The following is a 19284-nucleotide window of genomic DNA, read 5'->3' on the forward strand; positions in this document are numbered from 1 at the left end:
TGAGATCCATTTACAGAGATCACCAAATTCCCAGTCATTGTACCCACCAACAAGGACTAACTTGTCAGCCACAAATGAACCAAGACACAAAATTATGGTCAAGGCTATGGTTTTTCCAGTGGTCATGTACGGATGTGACAGTTGGACTGTGAAGAAAGCTGAGCGCCGAAAAATTGATGCTTTTGAACTGTGGTGTTGGAGAAGACTCTTGAGAGTCCCTTGGACTGCAAGGAGATCCAACCAGTCCATCCTAAAGAAGATCAGTCCTGGGTGTTCACTGGAAGGACTGATGCTGAAGCTGAAACTCCAAACTTTGACCACCTCATGTGAAGAGTTGACTTATTGGAAAAGACCCTGATGCTGGGAGGGATTGGGGGCAGGAGGAGAAGGGGACAACAGAGGATGAGATGGCTGGATGGCATCACCAACTCGATGGGCATGCATTTGAGTAAACTCCAGGAGTTGGTGATGGACAGGGAGGCCTGGCGTGCTGCGATTCATGGGGTCGAAAAGAGTCGGAGACGACTGAGTGACTGAACTGAACTGAATGTCAAAATTAGAAAAGCAAGGAACTTCCCTGGTGGTCCAGGGGCTAAGTCTCTGTGCTCTCAATGCAGGGGGTCTGCGTTGAATCCCTGGGATTCAATTCCCCAATTCAACATGCCGCAAGAGTTCAGATGCTGCAACTAAAAGATCCTACATGGCACAACTAAGACCCAGAACAACCAAATAAATAATAAAATAAAAATTAGAAAAATCAGAAAAACAAAAGCCAGCAAAGTCTGTTGCCACTCTGAATTAACTTAAAAATAAATTTGCAAATGCAGGTAAAACTGAATTTTGGGGGTGGAAGAAGTACATTCCTTATATGTGTCAAAATTTATTTGCATATATATAAATAAGAATTATTTGCATTGCCTTCAGTTCTCTATCAACTAACCTTAATCACTACAGAATTGTAAAATAGACTAATCAAAAACAAAGGTAATTATAGGGTCAGATAATCAAAGTCTCCAGTATTGTGATGAAAAGATAACCAGTAATCTCTTTTGCTTATTCCAAAATCTCAACTTTTTCCTCTCAATAGTAAATGCACACATGTGTTTGCCTAAAATTACGTGAATTGCTTTAACCAGTACTAAAGCAAAGGTTAAAATCATGCTCATATTCTTTGGGATTCTCAGAGAATGAAACTCACTTTAGTGATGAAAATACACTGAATTAGAAGGACCTCTGTTTTCCACATCTACAAAATAGGCGTAGTTCTTGGACATGGGGTATGATATTTATAGGTGGAAAATATTTGTGAGGACAAAGAATTAGTTTTTATATTTTATTTTATTTTTTTTTTAGTTTTTATATTTTAAAGTAGTTGAATTCTGATGTTATCATAATAAAAACCCAAAATACTAATGTTGAAAAGGGCTTGAAGAGTTGTACTTGGGATCAGTAGATCTTAAGTTTTAATAGTGAAAAAGATTAACCTGGAGTGCTTATTTAAAATGTAGATTACTGGGCCCCAATTCTAGTGGTTCTCAAACTTCAATGCACTTAAGTATCTCCTGGAGCCTTCAATAATGCAGATTACCAGGGCTTCGCCTCAGAAATTGGGATAGACCCCAAGAATATCCATTTTTAATAAAAAGTTCTCACTCCAAATAATCCTGTGGTAAGTAAACTTACCAGGTAGCTCAGTGGTAAAGAATCTGCCAGCCAATACAGGCAATGTGGGTTCCATCCCTGGGTCAGGAAGATCTCCTGGAGGACAAGATGGCAACCCACTCCATTATTCTTACCTGGAAAATTCCATGGACAGAGGAGCCTGGTGGGTTACAATCCGTGGGGTCACAGAGAATCAGACACCACTGAGTGAGCATGGGCGCTCGCACACACACACACAAATCAACTGAAGACCTGACTTGGAATCATTGTTTTAGAATCACTTACAACACTGTTTTGGAATCACTGGTGTTAGTGAACTCTTCAGCTCTCCCATCATCCTTCTGAATTCCTTTAATACTAGACTTTAATATCCTGAATGTGATATAATATAGTCCTTAGAGGTGATAAGGCAAATGAAAACAGTATTTATCCCTCTTAGGATGTATGCCAACTTCTTCAGCCTCGTCCAGTTTAGAACACAGTTTTTTCACTTAAATTTCATTGAGACCCAGAGTTCTTTATTTTTCTTCCTATTACCTGACAGCAACAAGAAGCTGAAGCCCTATCACATATCTATGTCAAGTACTCCCTGACTTTCTGGCTTCAATATGATGCATGCGTACGAAGTCTCTTCAGTTGTGTTCAACTCTTTGCAGCCTGGACTATAGCCTGCCAGGCTCTTCTGTCCATGGGATTCTCCAGGCAAGAATACTGGAATGGATTGCCATACCCTCCTCTAGGGGATTTTCCTGACTCAGGGATCGAACCTGCGTCTGTTTGGTTCCATGCATTGGAACCACTTTACCACTAGCGAGACCTATGATAGATGCCCCTTAATGTGAGTTTTGCTCCTGACAGCAGGCTTTGCTCAGTTATTCATTTACTCATTGAAGTTTTTAAAAACGATGTCTCCTGTCCTTGAGAAACTTTGGCACTGGTCATATTGACAGAGTATGAGATCTAGGAATTGTAAATTAGTTGCAGTAATACTAACCATGTTGCCCAGTTACACTAAAACAATCTATTTGGGCATTCACATCTTCTGGTAATATGAGAAATGTCTAAAAGAAACTCTTTTTTAAAATGTAACTCATTATAACAACAGAAATACAATTTTCAGCACATAGATTTTCTTTCTTTTAGAACCAAAGATCTCCTTAGTTATGGACTGTGTACCTGATTTCTCTGAATTTTAAAAAGAATACCAATATTAGTAATAATTGAAAATGCCATGATGTATAAAGAAATTTTTGTTTGCACTGGAAGTATATTTCTATCTTGAAATTACCATAGTACAAGTTTTTTTCATAATACCACTATTAGAAATGCCATTTTTTTCCTTTGGTTGTTAGACAAATAGATAGAACATGTACTATGGCTATTTTTTCATGCAAAGGATTAAGGCACTAAATGTACTCTCACAAATAAACTAATGAATAGAGAAAGTTACATTTGTGAAATTTATAGAGTTCAGACTTTGTCGAAGTGCTTGAAGTTAAACTCATATTCTTCTAACCTTCCTTTTCAGGGGTTTTAAGTATGATAGAACGAGGATTGATTCCACCAACAGCAAGAATTACCTTTCAGAATCCACCTATTATACCCAGAGCCGCTCCTCTGCATCGTTTTGATGAAGGACGTAAGAGTTTCGCTACTGGTAAGACAGTCTTCTTAGTTGGGGATAAACAGAAATTACCAAAATCTACTCTTCTAGTATCCAACTTTTATCTTCAGTAATAGGAGAGACTTAAACTTGTAATGGTTCTGAGTTTCAGTTTACTGAATAAAGCAACTTTAGTCTTTTTGTGAAATACCTACTTAGGGCCTGTGTTTTCTGTGTGTGAGAAAGTTGGTATTTTCAAGGGATTTGCAGCTTAGTTTGGAAAATAAGACAGATATAATAAAAAATAAATAACAACACAAAGCATTACAAACTAAAAACCAAATGGATGTTAAAATCTAGTACTGTGAGCATTCAGAATGATTGCTGAGAGGTGAAATAATAGAAGACTTCAAAGAGGAGGCTGGCTAAAATAGGAGAAAAACACCTACCTAGGTATCTACTGAGTGGTTCCAGAGCCTCAGGCAAGTCATTTACTTTCTCAGGGCCTCAGCTTCACCAGTTAAAGAATGAGGGGTTTTGGCTAATAAATTCATCTACTCAACAATTATTTGTTGAATGCTTGCTTTATCCAAGGTAGTTGGGAATCTGACAGAGAAAATAAGTCAATCACATGTATTCTTGTGGTGCTTACATTCTAGTAGAAGATATAGATAATAATCAGGTAAGTAAATGAGAATTTAAGCTAAGGAGAAGTGCTAGAAATGAAATAACATGGACTGAGAATGATAAAAGGAAGTGATTACTTTGCTCGGGAGGGAAGGGTCAGGGAATGTATCTTGGAAGATGTTGAGATCCAAATGATGAGAAGGAGCTAGTCATGTAAAGATGTAGGGAAGAGTATTTCAGATGTAGGGCAGCATTGGCATAATGGCCCAGGGGATTAAGGAGGGAGTAAGCAAGAATGCTAGTGGGGCTGGAGGGCCAAGAAAAGGAAGAGATAAGGGTGGAGAGGCAGAGAAGACTGGAATGGTGTAGGGTAGAACAGAGACCACGAGTTGTCTTCAAGGTTGATTCTTCCCTACTTCCACAGTAGTTGAGTCATGGGTGGGCACATGTCAGCTGGGCCAAAGACATTTTTAGTCTTCCTTTCAGCTAGCTGAACTTGGAAACTTCCTTCCAGGTTCTGGACAATGAGAATGTAAGCGGAAGGGGAAAGGGAAACTTCTGGGCATGGCTTCCTCTTTTCATTTTTCCATCTCTGACTAGCCGGGATGAAGATATATATGCTGGGCAAGCACTTTGGAGTCAAAAATGGAACTCCAGGTTGAATCTGGCCAAGATACCCTGCCTACCCAGGACTCTTTTCCTTTCAACTGTTGTGTGAAAGAGAAATAAACTCTTAATTTGTTTAAGCCATTTAGTATATCTTAGGATTTTTCTTTTTAAAAACCTTACACCATAGCAGAACCAGCAAGGCATCCTTTCAAATCATGATGAGGAATTGGATTTAATCCTAATTAAAGTGAGAAATCACTGAAAAGTTTAAACAGGAGGATGAGGTGATCTGATTTATATTTTAATAAGACCATGATGACTGCTTTACAGATAATGAGTCATACAGGAACATGAGTGGGACCAAGAAGACTAGTTAAAAGGCTGTTTTGGTAAACCAGGTGAGAAATGATGGTGAATTTTAGGAGGATGGTATCAGTGGATATGAAGAGAAGTAAACAAATTCAGGTTGGATTTTGGAGGAAGAGCCATGAGGAATGACTGAAAGAAAGAAATGAAGAATGGCTAACAGATAGGAGTGAGGAAAAGAGAGGCATCAGGGTTATCCTGATATTTATATATGTATGAATGAATATGTATGAACATACCCCAATTTTGTATCTATTCTACTGTTGATGGGAATTTCAGTGGTTTATACCACAGAGCTATTAGGGATAATACCACTATGAACAATCTCGCATATGTCTTTTAATGTAAATATATATATATATATACACCCTGCTCTTGGATACATAGTAAAAGGAATTGCTGGGTCATGGGGTAAACATATGCTCAGATTTAGTAGGTAACACCAAATGACTTTGCAACATGTTTCTACTGATTTATTTTCTTACTAACAGTATATGAAAATTCCAGATGATATATATCTTGTCAACATTTTATATTTCCTTTTCTTTGTTTATTGCTTTGCCACCCTGAAGATTGTTGTGGTATATCTTTCTGGGTTTCATTTCTATTTCCCTGATGACCAATAAAGTTAAACAGTTTGTGGGGGGTTTTGATATGTGTATTGCTCATTTGAATATCTTCTTTTGTAAACTGACTTAAAACTTCAACATTTTTTTCATGGGTTGTTTTTTCTTGGTTATTTATAATATTATGTGTGTATCCTGGATACTAATCTTCTATCAGTTATAGGGGACTGGAATGCAAAAGTAGGAAGTCAAGAAACACCTGGAGTAACAGGCAAATTTGACCTTGGAGTACAGAATGAAGCAGAGCAAAGGCTAATAGAGTTTTGCCAAGAGAACACACTGGTCATAGCAAACACCCTCTTCCAACAACACAAAAGAAGACTCTACACATGGATATCACCAGATCATCAATATCGAAATCAGATTGATTATATTCTTTGCAGCCAAAGATGGAGAAGTTCTATACACTCAGCAAAAACAAGACCAGGAGCTGACTGTGGCTCAGATCATGAACTCCTTATTGCCAAATTCAGACTTAAATTGAAGTAGGGAATACCACTAGACCATTCAGGTATGACCAAAATCAAATCTCTAATGATACTACAGTGGAAGTGAGAAATAGATTTAAGGGACTAGATCGAATAGACAGAGTGTCTGATAAACTGTGGACAGAGGTTCATGACATTGTACAGGAGACAGGGAGCAAGACCATCCCCAAGGAAAAGAAATGCAAAAAAGCAAAATGCTTGTCTGAGGAGGCCTTACAAATAGCTGTGAAAAGAAGAGAAGCAAAAGGCAAAGGAGAAAAGGAAAGATACACCCATTTGAATGCAGAGTTCCAAAGAATATCAAGGAGAGATAAGAAAGCCTTCCTCAGGGATCAATGCAAAGAAACAGAGGAAAACAACAGAATGGGAAAGACTAGAGATCTCTTCAAGAAAATCAGAGATAGCAAGGGAACATTTCATGAAAAGATGGGCTCAATACAGGACAGAAATAGTATGAACCTAACAGAAGCAGAAGATATTAAGAAGAGGTGGCAAGAATACACAGAAGAAATGTACAAAAAAATCTTCATGACCCAGATAATCATGATGGTGTGATCACTCACCTAGAGCCAGACATCCTGGAATGTGAAGTCAAGTGGGCCTTAGGAAGCATCACTTTGAACAAAGCTAGTGGAGGTGATGGATTTTCAGTTGAGCTATTTCAAATCCTAAAAGATGATGCTGTGAAAGTGCTGCACTCAATATGTCAGCAAATTTGGAAAACTCAGCAGTGGCCACCGGAATGGAAAAGGTCAGTTTTCATTCCAATCCCAAAGAAAGGCAATCCCAAAGAATGCTCAAACTACTGTACAATTGCACTCATCTCACACACGAGTAAAATAATGCTCAAAGGTCTCCAAATCAGCCTTCAACAATATGTGAACCGTGAACTTCCAGATGTTCAAGTTGGTTTTAGAAAAGGTAGAGGAAACAGATCAAATTGTCAAATTCTGCTGGATCATTGAAAAAGCAAGAGTTCCAGAAAAACATCTATTTTTGCTTTATTGACATTGCCAAAGCCTTTGCCTGTGTGGATCACAATAAACTGTGGAAAATTCTGAAAGAGATGGGAATGCCAGACCACCTGATCTGCCCCTTGAGAAATCTGTATGCAGGTAAGGAAGCAACAGTTAAAACTGGATATGGAACAACAGACTGGTTCCAAATAGGAAAAGGAGTACATCAAGGCTGTATATTGTCACCCTGCTTATTTAACTTATGTGCAGAGTACATCATGAGAAACAGTGAGCTGGAAGAAGCACAAGCTGGAATCAAGATAGCCTGGAGAAGTATCAATAACCTCAGATATGCAGATGACACCACCCTTATGGCAGAAAGTGAAGAACTAAAGAGCCTCTTGATGAAAGTGAAAGAGGAGAGTGAAAAAGTTGGCTTTAAGCTCAACATTCAGAAAACAAAGATCTAGTCCCATCACTTCATAGCAAATAGATGGGGAAATTGTGGCAGACTTTATTTTGGGGGGCTCCAAAATCACTGCAGATGGTGATTGCAGCCATCAAATTAAAAGACGCTTACTCCTTGGAAGAAAGGTTATGACCAACCTAGACAACATATTAAAAAGCAGAGACATTATTTTGCTGACAAAAGTCCGACTCTTCAATGCTATGGTTTTTCCAGTAGTCATCTATGGTTGTGAGAATTGGACTATAAAGAAAGCCGAGTGCCCAAGAGTTGATGCTTTTGAACTGTGATGTTGGAGAAGACTCTTGAGAGTCCCTTGGACCCAAGGAGATCCAACCAGTCCATCCTAAAGGAAATCAGTCCTGAATGTTCATTGGAAGGACTGATGTTGAAGCTGAAACTCCAATACTTCGACCACCTGATGCAAAGAACTGACTCATTTGAAAAGACCCTGATGCTGGAAAAGATTGAAGGCAGAAGGAGAAAGAGATGACAGAGAATGAGATGGTTGGATGGCATCAGACTCAACTGACATAAGTTTGAGCAAGCTCCGGGAGTTGGTGGTGGACAGGGAAGCCTGGAGTGCTGCAGTCCATGGGGTTGCAAATAATCGGCCACGACTGAGCGACTGAACTGAACTGAACTGAGGGTCAGAGTACTAGTGACAAATTATCTTCATTTTTCTTCATCTTAGACTGTCTTGTTTTCTCCTTTATTTCCTAAAGGATATTTTCACTAGCTTTAGGATTCTCGGTTGATAGTGCTTTTCTTACAGCATTTAAAAAAACTTTGCCACTTCCTTTCTCCTCCATGGTTTCTGATGAGAAATCGACTGTTCTTTTTTTTTTTTTTTTTTTTTCTGCTGTAGGTAAGATGTTGCTTTTTTCCTCCTGCTTCCAAGATTTTTCTCTGTCTTTAGTTTTTGGGAAGTCTTGACTTTATCTTAATGTGGATTTCTTTGGTTTTATCTTGTTTGTGATTGGCTCACCTTCTATAGGTTTGTATGTTTTGCCAAATTTTGGGGGTTTTCAGCCATTATTTCTTTGATTACATTTTTTTTCAGCATTGACCTCTTTTGCCTCTCTTTATGGGTACGTGATACAAATGTCAGATCTCTTGGTACAATCCCACAGGCCCTTGAGGCTCTGTTCATTTTTACCCACCATCTCTTTTCTCTCCATTGTTCAGACTGGGTAATTTCTATTTTTCTGTCTTCTAGTTCACTGATTCACTTGTCCTCTACATTCTGCTGTTGATCTATCCACTGAATTTTGTGTTTAGATGACTGTATCCTTCTGTTCCAAAATTTCAATTTATTTAAAAATAATGTACACTTAAAAATGGTTAAAATGATAAATGTGTGTATTTTTTTCGTTTTTTTTGGTTGCGCTGCACACAGCTGTGGGATTTTAGTTCCTTGACCATGGACTGAACCCAGGCCATGGCAGTGAAACCACTGAATCCTAACCAGTGAACCACCAGGGAATTCCTTGTTATGTGTATTTTAACACAAATTAAAAATTCAATTTGGTTCCTCCGTATATATTCTGTTTTCTTTGTGGAGACTTTCTATTTCTTTGCTGAGATTTTATATTCTTTCATTTGTTTCGTGTGTTTCTGTAATTGCTTGTGGAACATTTCTATGATGGTTGCTTTAAACTTATTGTCAGGTAATTTTAAGCTTTCTGTCATCTCAGTGTTGGTATGTATTTCTTGTCTTTTTTCATTCAGCTCCTGGTTCTTGGTATGGTGAGTGATTCTCAATAGAAACTTTGACATTGTGGGTATTATAAGACTCTGGTTCTTATTTAAATCTGTTTTATCTGGTTCCCCTGACACCCCTGTTAATTCTCTATGCTCTTGAGAAATAAGTCAAATTACCTACAATATATCATCCTGTGTGTGCATTGCTGGATTTTTTTGTTAGTAATTTGTTTACCATTGTTCAGGAATAAGGTTGTCCTAAATTTTTCCTTCCTTATGTTTTCCTTTGGATTTAGTAGCCTGGTGAGCTTTGCCTCAGTGAGTGGGAAAATGTCATTTCAGGTCCTTTGCTCATTTAAAACTTAGGGTTATTTGGTTTTTTGCTATTAAGTTGCATGAGTTTCTGGTATGTGTGATATATATATGTGTATATTTATCATCACAATGTACACTTTGAATATCTTATAATTTCTTTTGTCAATTATACTCCAATTAGGCTATAATTTTAAAAAATAGAAGGAAGAAATAAATAATATGAAAATGAAAAAATGCAGAAACTGCAGATAGATAGAATTTTTAAAATAATATGATAACAATGTCAATACATTTTAAAAAACAAAATGAAAGTTTTCCTAGAAAAATCTAAATTACTAAAGTTAATTCAAGAAAAAATCAGAAACTTAAAACAATACCATTAGAAAATTTGACTTGGTAGGTAAAAAAATCTGTCTTACAGATGGACATGTGCATACCCACCCACACCCCCCACACACACACACACACAAATATACCAAACAAAAAAAGGCCTCAGGTCTTTTATAGACAAGTTTTACCAATTTTAAAGATCAGGTAATTCTTATATTAAATGCCATAGTGAAACAAAAGAAGGCGAACTTGCCAACTGATTTTATGAAGCTACTATAACTTTGGTGCCAAAACTAGATGAGGACAGTGCAAGAAAAAGTATATAAATCAATCTCAGGAACATAAAAAATAACATTCTAAATAAAAGTTAGCAGTATGACTACAATGTGCAAAATAAATAACTAGCAGGAAACTGCTGTATAACATGGGGAGCCCAGCCCGGTGCTCTGTGACAGCCTAGAAGAGTGAAATGTTGGGGGAGCGGGACTCAAGAGGGAGGGAGTATGTGCAATCAGTATAAAAGACTGATTCATATTGATGTGTGGTAGAGACCGCCACAACACCGTAAAGCAATTATCATCCAGAAATAACAGTTTAGCAATATGACTTTTACATTTACCATAATCAAGGAAGAATATGTGGCAGATTCAACATTAGAAAAATCGAACAATATAATTCACCACATTAACAGATTAATAAAGAAAAAACTCTATGATCATCTTAGTACACATCAAAATTTAAAAATCATAAAACACAGCTCAACATTAATAATAAGAGAAAATCTTCTGGGCAGAATAGAAGAGAATTTTCTGACCTGACTGTCTTCAACCAAAACCCCAAAGCAAACAGTGTTCTTAGTAGGGAAACTCTAGAAGTATTCTATTCATATTTCCTCATTAAAAGCAGAGACAGTTCAAGGATGACCACTCCTGCCATCACTCTTACTGCCATCACTGTTGAGCATTGTTCCTGAGACCCTAGCACGTGCAATAAGAGTAAGCATGGTATAGAGAGAAGGAGGGAGAGGGAAGGGTACCCGTCAGGTATGTATGTGACTGCAACTATCAGAAACCCTAACTAGCAGGGCTTAACAGTGAGTTCATTTGTCTCATAAGGAATCAGGAAGTAGGGAAACTAGCGATGATGGTGCTTATACACAGCATTGTAGCAACTCTCTTTCTGCTTTACCTTCTTTAGCATGTTTCATTCATCTGCCTCACAGCTCTAAGATGACTCCTGCAGATTTGTGCCTTAACATGGTCATTCCAGGCAGGAAGAGGGGGAAATAGTAGCACCAGTCTCTTCCCAGAAGCCCTTCGATGGGCCTCCCTTCACTTCTCACTGGTCACATGGCCACTGTTAAAGACAAGAAAGGCTGGAAGTGAATGTGCAAGCATAAGATTAGGATTGGTATTAGGATTGGGACATAAACAAAATACTTAGTATTATTGATTATGCTTGGTCTAATCCATTCATGAAATTCTGTTCTTTGAAATATATTTAATATCTGGGGCTTACTTAAAACATTACTTGTTGTTTATCTAAAGTTTAAATTTAACTGCATACCCTTTAAAAAAATTGGTCTTCCTAAATCTGGAAACCTTAGAAGCTGGGGATGTTGATACCCTGAAAAAATGTTGAGATTCTAAAATTAGCAAGGAAAAAAGTGAGATGGCTTCTTGGGAAGCACATAACAATAAATTGCTACCACAAGAATCATACAAATATTTCCAGAAAGATAAGAATTTTTCCCCCCTGACATTGAGGCAAAATTTATCCTACAGATTTTTTCAGAATCGAAACTGAGTAGCAAAATAGGCAGTGTCCTAGGATGCAGAAATTCATCAAATGCATGTGTCCCATAAAATTCAAGGCCATATGAAGTTATAAATTTAATGATTGAATTTCTGCAGGTAATGAAGTAAAACCTCCAAAAACTTTTTTTAGAGATAACCATTAACCATGGATTATCTATGTGAAATTGCAATCATATCTTTATCCTACCAAATTTCATTGAAATTTTAATAAATTCCTTTAAGAAGGAATTAATAAATTTAATTTAATAAATTTCTTTTAAATTCCTTTAAAAATTATGCCCACTTCTCAACTGCTATTTTGTTTCATCATGGTAATTTAGCAATAAATCTCATCTGTCTTCAGGAACCTGAAAGTTAAACAGAAAGGATACTGAAGTTGCAGATAATAGGAAAAACAGGCTTTATGAGTGAATCTGGATTCATACTATCCTGGGTATACAGTGTGAACTGACCTACAAAGTTAGAGAGCCAAGTTCAAGTGGACAACTGGGTAGGAGAGCACAGAAGTCAAGGCAAAAACTTGTAGGATGAAAATGGTGTCTTCATATACTGCAGTCGTCCCTCTGTGTCCAGGGGGATTCGTTGTTTCCAGGACCTCCCGTGGATACCAAAATCTGCAGATGCTCAAGTGTCTTCTATAAAATGGCATTGCACAGTTGGCCCTATGTATTCCTGGGTTCTGCAGATTCAGCCAACCGTGGATAGAAATTGGCTGAATCTGTGATACAGAATCCATTGTATAGCCAATTGTATGGCCAATTGCCTAACCTTGGGGAAGGTGGTGGACAGTCTCACAGTGTACAGGAGGAACGCTGGAAGTAGAAAAACCAGAAAGGTGGTAAAATAGGGTTTGTCCAATACAACAAAAGTCTTTTGTGGAGGTGATCTCTAGTGCTAAGACAATGGAATTCCTGCTACATTTTAGGAGATGGCTGAAGACATTCCCTGCGGCCTGCTTGAGGTAGTGTGAGAGAACTGAGTGCTCAAAGTGGAATTCTAAATTGTATATTGATATGCTGTATTTGAAGAAAGTAAAGGTGAAAGTTGCTCAGTTGTGTCTGACTCTTTGCCACCCTATGAAATTCTCTAGGCCAGAATACTGGAGTGGGTAGCCTATCCCTTCTCCAGGGGATCTTCCCAACCCAGGAATTGAACCAGGTTCTCCTGCATTGCAGGTGGATTCTTTACCTGAGCTATCAGGGAAGCCAAAGTTTAAGCACCTCCTTTGAGCCGGAATCAAACCAGTGACCTAAGGATGACAGAAGCTTATCACCTTTACAGCCCTCTGCTCTACCAGCTGAGCTATCGAAGGGTGCTGATATTTGAAGAGTATCTGTTAATTCTTTCTAAGGTTGTTGTTAGAGAACTGACAGAAAAGGGGTGGACTAAGGAAATGAGTAGAAAGAAGCCTCACTTCTTTGACTCAATTAACTATGTAAATAAATTATTTGTTCTCTTTCTTAAAAAGAGCAGTGTAAGGATTTTTCTCTCTTGAGAATGTCAGATTTGAGCTGTTTTGTAAAAGCAGCTGTGTTTGCTGCCAGGCAACAGGAGAGATTTGATTTCTCTTACAAGCATTATCTAGCATGTAGGCTTACCTCCACTATGGATTAGATGTGTTCTCCAAAAGTTGTTGCTTATAGATTGATTCCAAAAATAATATTTACTTGTGTTTTTCACTTGCTTTATTTATCCCAAACCTCTTAAATTCTTTAGAATTGTCTTTTTAAATGATTATACATTAGAATAGTCCATCCTATATATAGTTACTGGAGAAGGAAATGGCAACCCACTCCAGTATTCTTGCCTGGAGAATCCCATGGACAGAGTCGGACACAACTTAGCGACTAATCCAACCATCATGTACCTTTAGACTGAACTTGGGAATACAGTTATTAAAAGAAATCTTAAAGTGAAACATTTTATAAGACAAAGATAACTCTCTAAATTACTTTCTTTAAAAATTTGCCTCTTTCTCTAGGAAGTTTGCATAGGGGAGTTGACCTTATATTCTGATGGAACTGTTTCTCTTCTAAGCTCTGCTTTCCTTTTGAAGTCAATGATCACAAATGTTTCATTGAATTGATACAAGAATGACTGGTAGTGAACAGAGCCACCTGACTTTTAAGGTGCAAATCCAACAGCATCAACCCAGTGAATCAGTCTCTCTTTTTGGAAGAGGTAACACTTCTTCACTCTGTCCACAGCCCCGTTTGCTGCACCCCAGAGAACAGAGTCAATTCCAGAGGAAATGAAGACTCTCTCTCTCAAGAGACAGAGATCAAAGGTATTCATATTCCTAACTAATAAAATTGTTCTAATTTACAATATCCTCAATGAGATTTGATAATATGCGCATGTTATAGAGTTGTATGTTTCACATAGAACTAAATACTATTTCCGCTGCTGCTGGGATGCCTTTGATTTTAAAAGGGAAGATTGTTCTGCAAGTAAACTCCAGCATGACAATATCAGTAGGATCTAAAAAATTCAATCATGTTCCATTATTTCTAGACTAACTGACTCAGTTCATCTCTATTGCTATCTGGTCAAGGACCCAGGAGTCCGGAATACAAAGCTTTATATACAAATTTGTGTTACATGGGGTATATTACTGTGTGCTGTGTGCTGTAGGTACTATGCTTAGTCACTCAGTCATGCCCGACTCTTTGAGACCCCATGGACTGTAGCCCACCAGGCTCCTCTGTCCATGAAGAGTCTCCAAGCAAGAATACTAGAGTTTGTTGCCATGCCCTCCTCCAGGGGATCTTCCCAACCCAGGGACTGAACCCAGGTCTCCTGCATTGCAGGCAGATTCTTTACCATCTGAGCAACCAGGGAAGCATGTTATTGTGAGGTTTCCTTTATCATTAAGTGTAGGATAATAAAGCAAGTTCCCCAGTTTTGGACAGATAGCTTAATGCAGAAGGGAAAGGGACTCGTTCTCTGACCTTAAGACCTCAGAATACAATGCTTATCCTTATGGAGATTCTCCTGACTTAAAGGTGCTGGACTTTTATAGCTTGCTTTCTTATGTTTATGAGCCACAGACAGACTTGTGATAATTGAAACTTTTCAACATAGAAGGAGACAGCTGGCAGTGTTTTTCTTTTTTCTTTTTTTTTTTTTTCTGGGCTTACCCTATGGGGTCATGTTTACAGCTGCTCCCATTTAAAAAAAAAAAAATGAAAGCGGAATTGAAGAGTGACACAGAAGAAATTAATCCACTGTGTCTACATAGTCAACTGTTACCCGTTCTTTTGTAGACCTTGTCTTTTAACGTCCACGTTTTCCTCAAGATGTTTTCACTGTATTTGTAGCATGGGTGGGCTGTCTCTCCTTAAGAGATTTCCAAGCTGTTTATGTAGCAGTATGTCATGTGACAACCCAGTTGCCATGGCAAATATTTGTGTTTTGTGAAAAACGTGGGTTAAAAAAAAATCAATGTAAATGGCCAAATCCCAAGACAGACAGGCCTTCAGGCTAGTGTTTGGCCTTCACCATCATTGTTTCTATCTCAGCTGTTTAACAGGCTGTGTGTGCAAGGCCATGGGCTAATGTGCATAATGGAACCAGGCAGGCGCACCTGTTTTGCTTCTCACCGTGTTGGCACTCTCAGGCTCCACAGTTTATAGGTAACAGAGCTACAGGTAATGTAAATATGACTAAGTTTTATCCAGTGAGCGGAAAACCAAAAAAAAAAAAAATTCTTTTTACATAATGACATTTCCTGAGTGCTGATTAACCCTGCCTTTAATTTCCTGTCTACTGACTTCACCAAGCTTTCCCTTAGTGCTAAAAGCAGTAGTATCTAAAGACTTTCCTAATAGTCCCGAGTTGCTACATTTCCCAATTGATTCTTTAATGGTAAATGAAATTATTTATAGTTTCTGTGGAAAGTGTCCTAGCATGGAGTTGAAAGGCTAAGAGAAAGTCTGTGATAGGCCTGGCTCGTGATAAACCCAGTACCGAGCTTGGATCAGTCCCCCCACCAGGCAGTGAGGTGCCACATAGAGAAGCCCTTTCTTGAAAATGGAACTTGGCATCTGATTATAGTTGGTTGTTTTTAATATTTATTTTGTCAAACTCTTTCTTCAAAGCAAACAGGGCTCTTGGCAAACAGAGCATCACTGTCTGGGGTGGGGAAGGTCTTTCTAATTATTAGCTCCTGCCTGCCTGGAAAGAGGGAACAGGCTGGCCCAGCAGGGAAAGCTGGGGAAGTGGGGGAGGGGGAGACTGTGCCTTCTATTTGTTTTGTAAAATTACCCATGAGAGTCATTTTGATTTAAACTGTGTCTGTTCTTCATTGTAGTGGAAAGGCAGAAAGTCAAGAGGATATCATGATAAGAAGGTTTGTAATTTGTGTGACTAGTTGAAATTTGGGGTCTGTCACCTGATGTCCCTTCCTTTTGCTTCAGGGCAGAAGTATCAGAGGTGGGTTTGACAGCTGGAGACCAACAAAAGTTCTTTCCCTCTTTTTTTATAAAAGAAATTAAATCATGTTTTCAGCAAATATGGTTCGTTTAAAATGAAAAACACTCCCCCCTCCCTTTTGGGACTGAATTATTTCTCAGGCTGCAGTCCAAAAAAGTGATTTAGCATAGTCAAATTTTTCTGAATCACATCAGTCTTTGACCTCTATCAAAGATTTTTGTCTTTTAAAAATACACTTAAAAATAATAAAATATAAAGAACAGATTCCAATTGTTCTCCAGCATGTGCTTACACATGCACACAGGGATGTGCGTGTGTTCACACACGTGTGCACTGCAGTCTGCATCTATGATATAATAGGTAAGGGTGTGGGATTTAGAGTTAAGCTGACCAAAACAAACAAGGAAACCAAAAAGTTGGAAAAATAAAATAGTCCCCACAAAGAAAAGTATATTCTAGCAAGGAACATTCCAAAGGGTCATGTGTGGGTAAAAGAAGTTCTGAACATTCAATTAGTAAGGAACAGAGCTAGAGAGAACCAAATTTTCCTCTTACTAATAGAGGAACTTTGAGCAAGTCACTTCAGTTCTCCATATCCCACTTTCCTCCTCCGAGAGATGGGGATGATACCTCCTTTCTCTAGGATGGCTATGAGGATTAGAGGTGTTATCATGTGTGGAAGTACTTTGGAATGATAAAGTACTTATTTCACAATTCACTGGTCTATTTTTTTTTATTAGTTGGAGGCTAATTACTTTACAATATTGTAGTGGTTTTTGCCATACATTGACATGAATCAGCCATGGATTTACATGTGTTCGCCATCCCGATCCCCCCTCCCCATCCCATCCCTCTGGGTCTTCCCAGTGCACCAGCCCTGAGCACTTGTCTCATGCATCCAACCTGGGCTGGTGATCTGTTTCACCCTTGATAGTATACTTGTTTCAATGCTCTTCTCATAGAACATCCCACCCTCACCTTCTCCCATAGAGTCCCAAAGTCTGTTCTGTACATCTGTGTCTCTTTTTCTGTTTTGCATATAGGGTTATCGTTACAATCTTTCTAAATTCCATATATATGCGTTAGTATACTGTATTGGTCTTTATCTTTCTGGCTTACTTCACTCTGTATAATGGGCTCCAGTTTCATCCATCTCATTAGAACTTATTCAAATGAATTCTTTTTAATGGCTGAGTAATATTCCATGGTGTATATGTACCATAGCTTCCTTATCCATTCGTCTGCTGATGGGCATCTAGGTTGCTTCCATGTCCTGGCAATTATAAACAGTGCTGCAATGAACACTGGGGTGCACGTGTCTCTTTCAGATCTAGTTTCCTTGGTATGTATGCCCAGGAGTGGGATTGCTGGGTCATATGGCCGTTCTATTTCCAGTTTTTTAAGGAATCTCCACACTGTTCTCCATAGCGGCTGTGTTAGTTTGCATTCCCACCAACAGTGTAAGAGGGTTCCCTTTTCTCCACACCCTCTCCAGCATTTATTGCTTGTGGACTTTTGGATAGCAGTCGTCCTGACTGGCATATAATGGTACCTCATTGTGGTTTTGATTTGCATTTCTCTGTTAGTGATGTTGAGCATCTTTTCATGTGTTTGTTAGCCATCTGTATGTCTTCTTTGGAGAAATGTCTGTTTAGATCTTTGGCCCATTTTTTGATTGGGTCATTTATTTTTCTGGAATTGAGCTGCAGGAGTTGCTTGTATATTTTTGAGATTAATCCTTTGTCTGTTGCTTCGTTTGCTATTATTTTCTCCCATTCTGAGGGCTGTCTTTTCACCTTACTTATAGTTTCCTTTGTTGTGCAAAAGCTTTTAAGTTTAATTAGGTCCTATTTGTTTATTTTTGCTTTTATTTCCAGTATTTTGGGAGGTGGGTCATAGAGGATCCTGCTGTGATTTATGTCAGAGAGTGTTTTGCCTATGTTCTCCTCTAGGAGTTTTATAGTTTCTGGTCTTACATTTAGATCTTTAATCCATTTTGAGTTTATTTTTGTGTATGGTATTAGAAAGTATTCTAGTTTCATTCTTTTACAAGTGGTTGACCAGTTTTCCACTTGTAGAGCTAACACCCATCTTACTCAAACTCTTCCAGAAAATTGCAGAAGAAGGCAAACTTCCAAACTCATTCTATGAAGCCACCATCACCCTAATACCAAAACCAGACAAAGATGCGACAAAAATAGAAAACTATAGGCCAATATCACTGATGAACATAGATGCAAAAATCCTTAACAAAATTCTAGCAAACAGAATCCAGCAACATATTAAAAAAAATCATACACCATGACCAAGTGGGCTTTATCCCAGGAATGCAAGGATTCTTTAATATCCACAAATCAATCAATGTAATACACCACATTAACAAGTTGAAAGATAAAAACCATATGATTATCTCAATAGATGCAGAAAAAGCCTTTGACAAAATTCAACATCCATTTATGATAAAAACTCTCCAGAAAACAGGCATAGAAGGAACATACCTCAACATAATAAAAGCTATATATGACAAACCCACAGCAAATATTATCCTCAATGGTGAAAAATTGAAAGCATTTCCCTTAAAGTCAGGAACAAGACAAGGGTGCCCACTCTCACCACTACTATTCAACATAGTTTTGGAAGTGTTGGCCACAGCAATCAGAGCAGAAAAAGAAATAAAAGGAATCCAGATAGGAAAAGAAGTAAAACTGTCACTGTTTGCAGATGACATGATCCTCTACAAAAAAAACCCTAAAGACTCTACCAGAAAATTACTAGAGCTAATCAGTGAATACAGTGATGTTGCAGGATATAAAATTAACACACAGAAATCCATTGCATTCCTATACACTAACAATGAGAAATCAGAAAGAGAAATTAAGGAAACAATAACCTTTCACCATTGCAACAAAAAGAATAAAATACTTAGGAGTATATCTACCTAAAGAAATGAAAGACCTATATATAGAAAACTATAAAACACTGATGAAAGAAATCAAAGAGGACACAAATAGATGGAGAAATATAACCATGTTCATAGGTTGGAAGAATCAATATTGTGAAAATGACTATACTATCCAAAGCAATCTATAGATTCAGTGCAATCTCTATCAATCTACCAATGGTATTTTTCACAGAACTAGAATAAATAATTTCACAATTTGTATGGAAATACAAAAACCTCGAATAGCCAAAGCAGTCTTGAGAAAGAAGAATGGAACTGGAGGAATCAACCTGCCTGACTTCAGACTATACTACAAAGCCACAGTCATCAAGACAATATG

At 38.0% G+C, this 19284-nt stretch overlaps 2 protein-coding genes across 2 annotated transcripts in view; both read left to right on the forward strand.

Annotated features, from left to right (window-relative positions):
* LOC136172034 (IQ domain-containing protein H-like) overlaps positions 1 to 3319 on the forward strand; it is an 81368-nt gene extending 78049 nt beyond the window's left edge. The window contains exon 6 of the mRNA XM_065941157.1: positions 3191 to 3319. Coding sequence (XP_065797229.1) covers positions 3191 to 3199 — 9 coding nt within the window. The 3' untranslated portion in view covers positions 3200 to 3319. The remainder of the gene's footprint in view (positions 1 to 3190) is intronic.
* LOC136172033 (IQ domain-containing protein H-like) overlaps positions 3197 to 19284 on the forward strand; it is a 142992-nt gene continuing 126904 nt past the window's right edge. The window contains exons 1-3 of the mRNA XM_065941156.1: positions 3197 to 3319; positions 13777 to 13856; positions 15882 to 15920. Of these exons, the coding sequence (XP_065797228.1) occupies positions 3202 to 3319; positions 13777 to 13856; positions 15882 to 15920 (237 nt within the window). The 5' untranslated portion in view covers positions 3197 to 3201. The remainder of the gene's footprint in view (positions 3320 to 13776; positions 13857 to 15881; positions 15921 to 19284) is intronic.

Source organism: Muntiacus reevesi, chromosome 7 (assembly GCF_963930625.1).
Source record: "Muntiacus reevesi chromosome 7, mMunRee1.1, whole genome shotgun sequence".
Taxonomy (NCBI): Eukaryota; Metazoa; Chordata; class Mammalia; order Artiodactyla; family Cervidae; genus Muntiacus; species Muntiacus reevesi.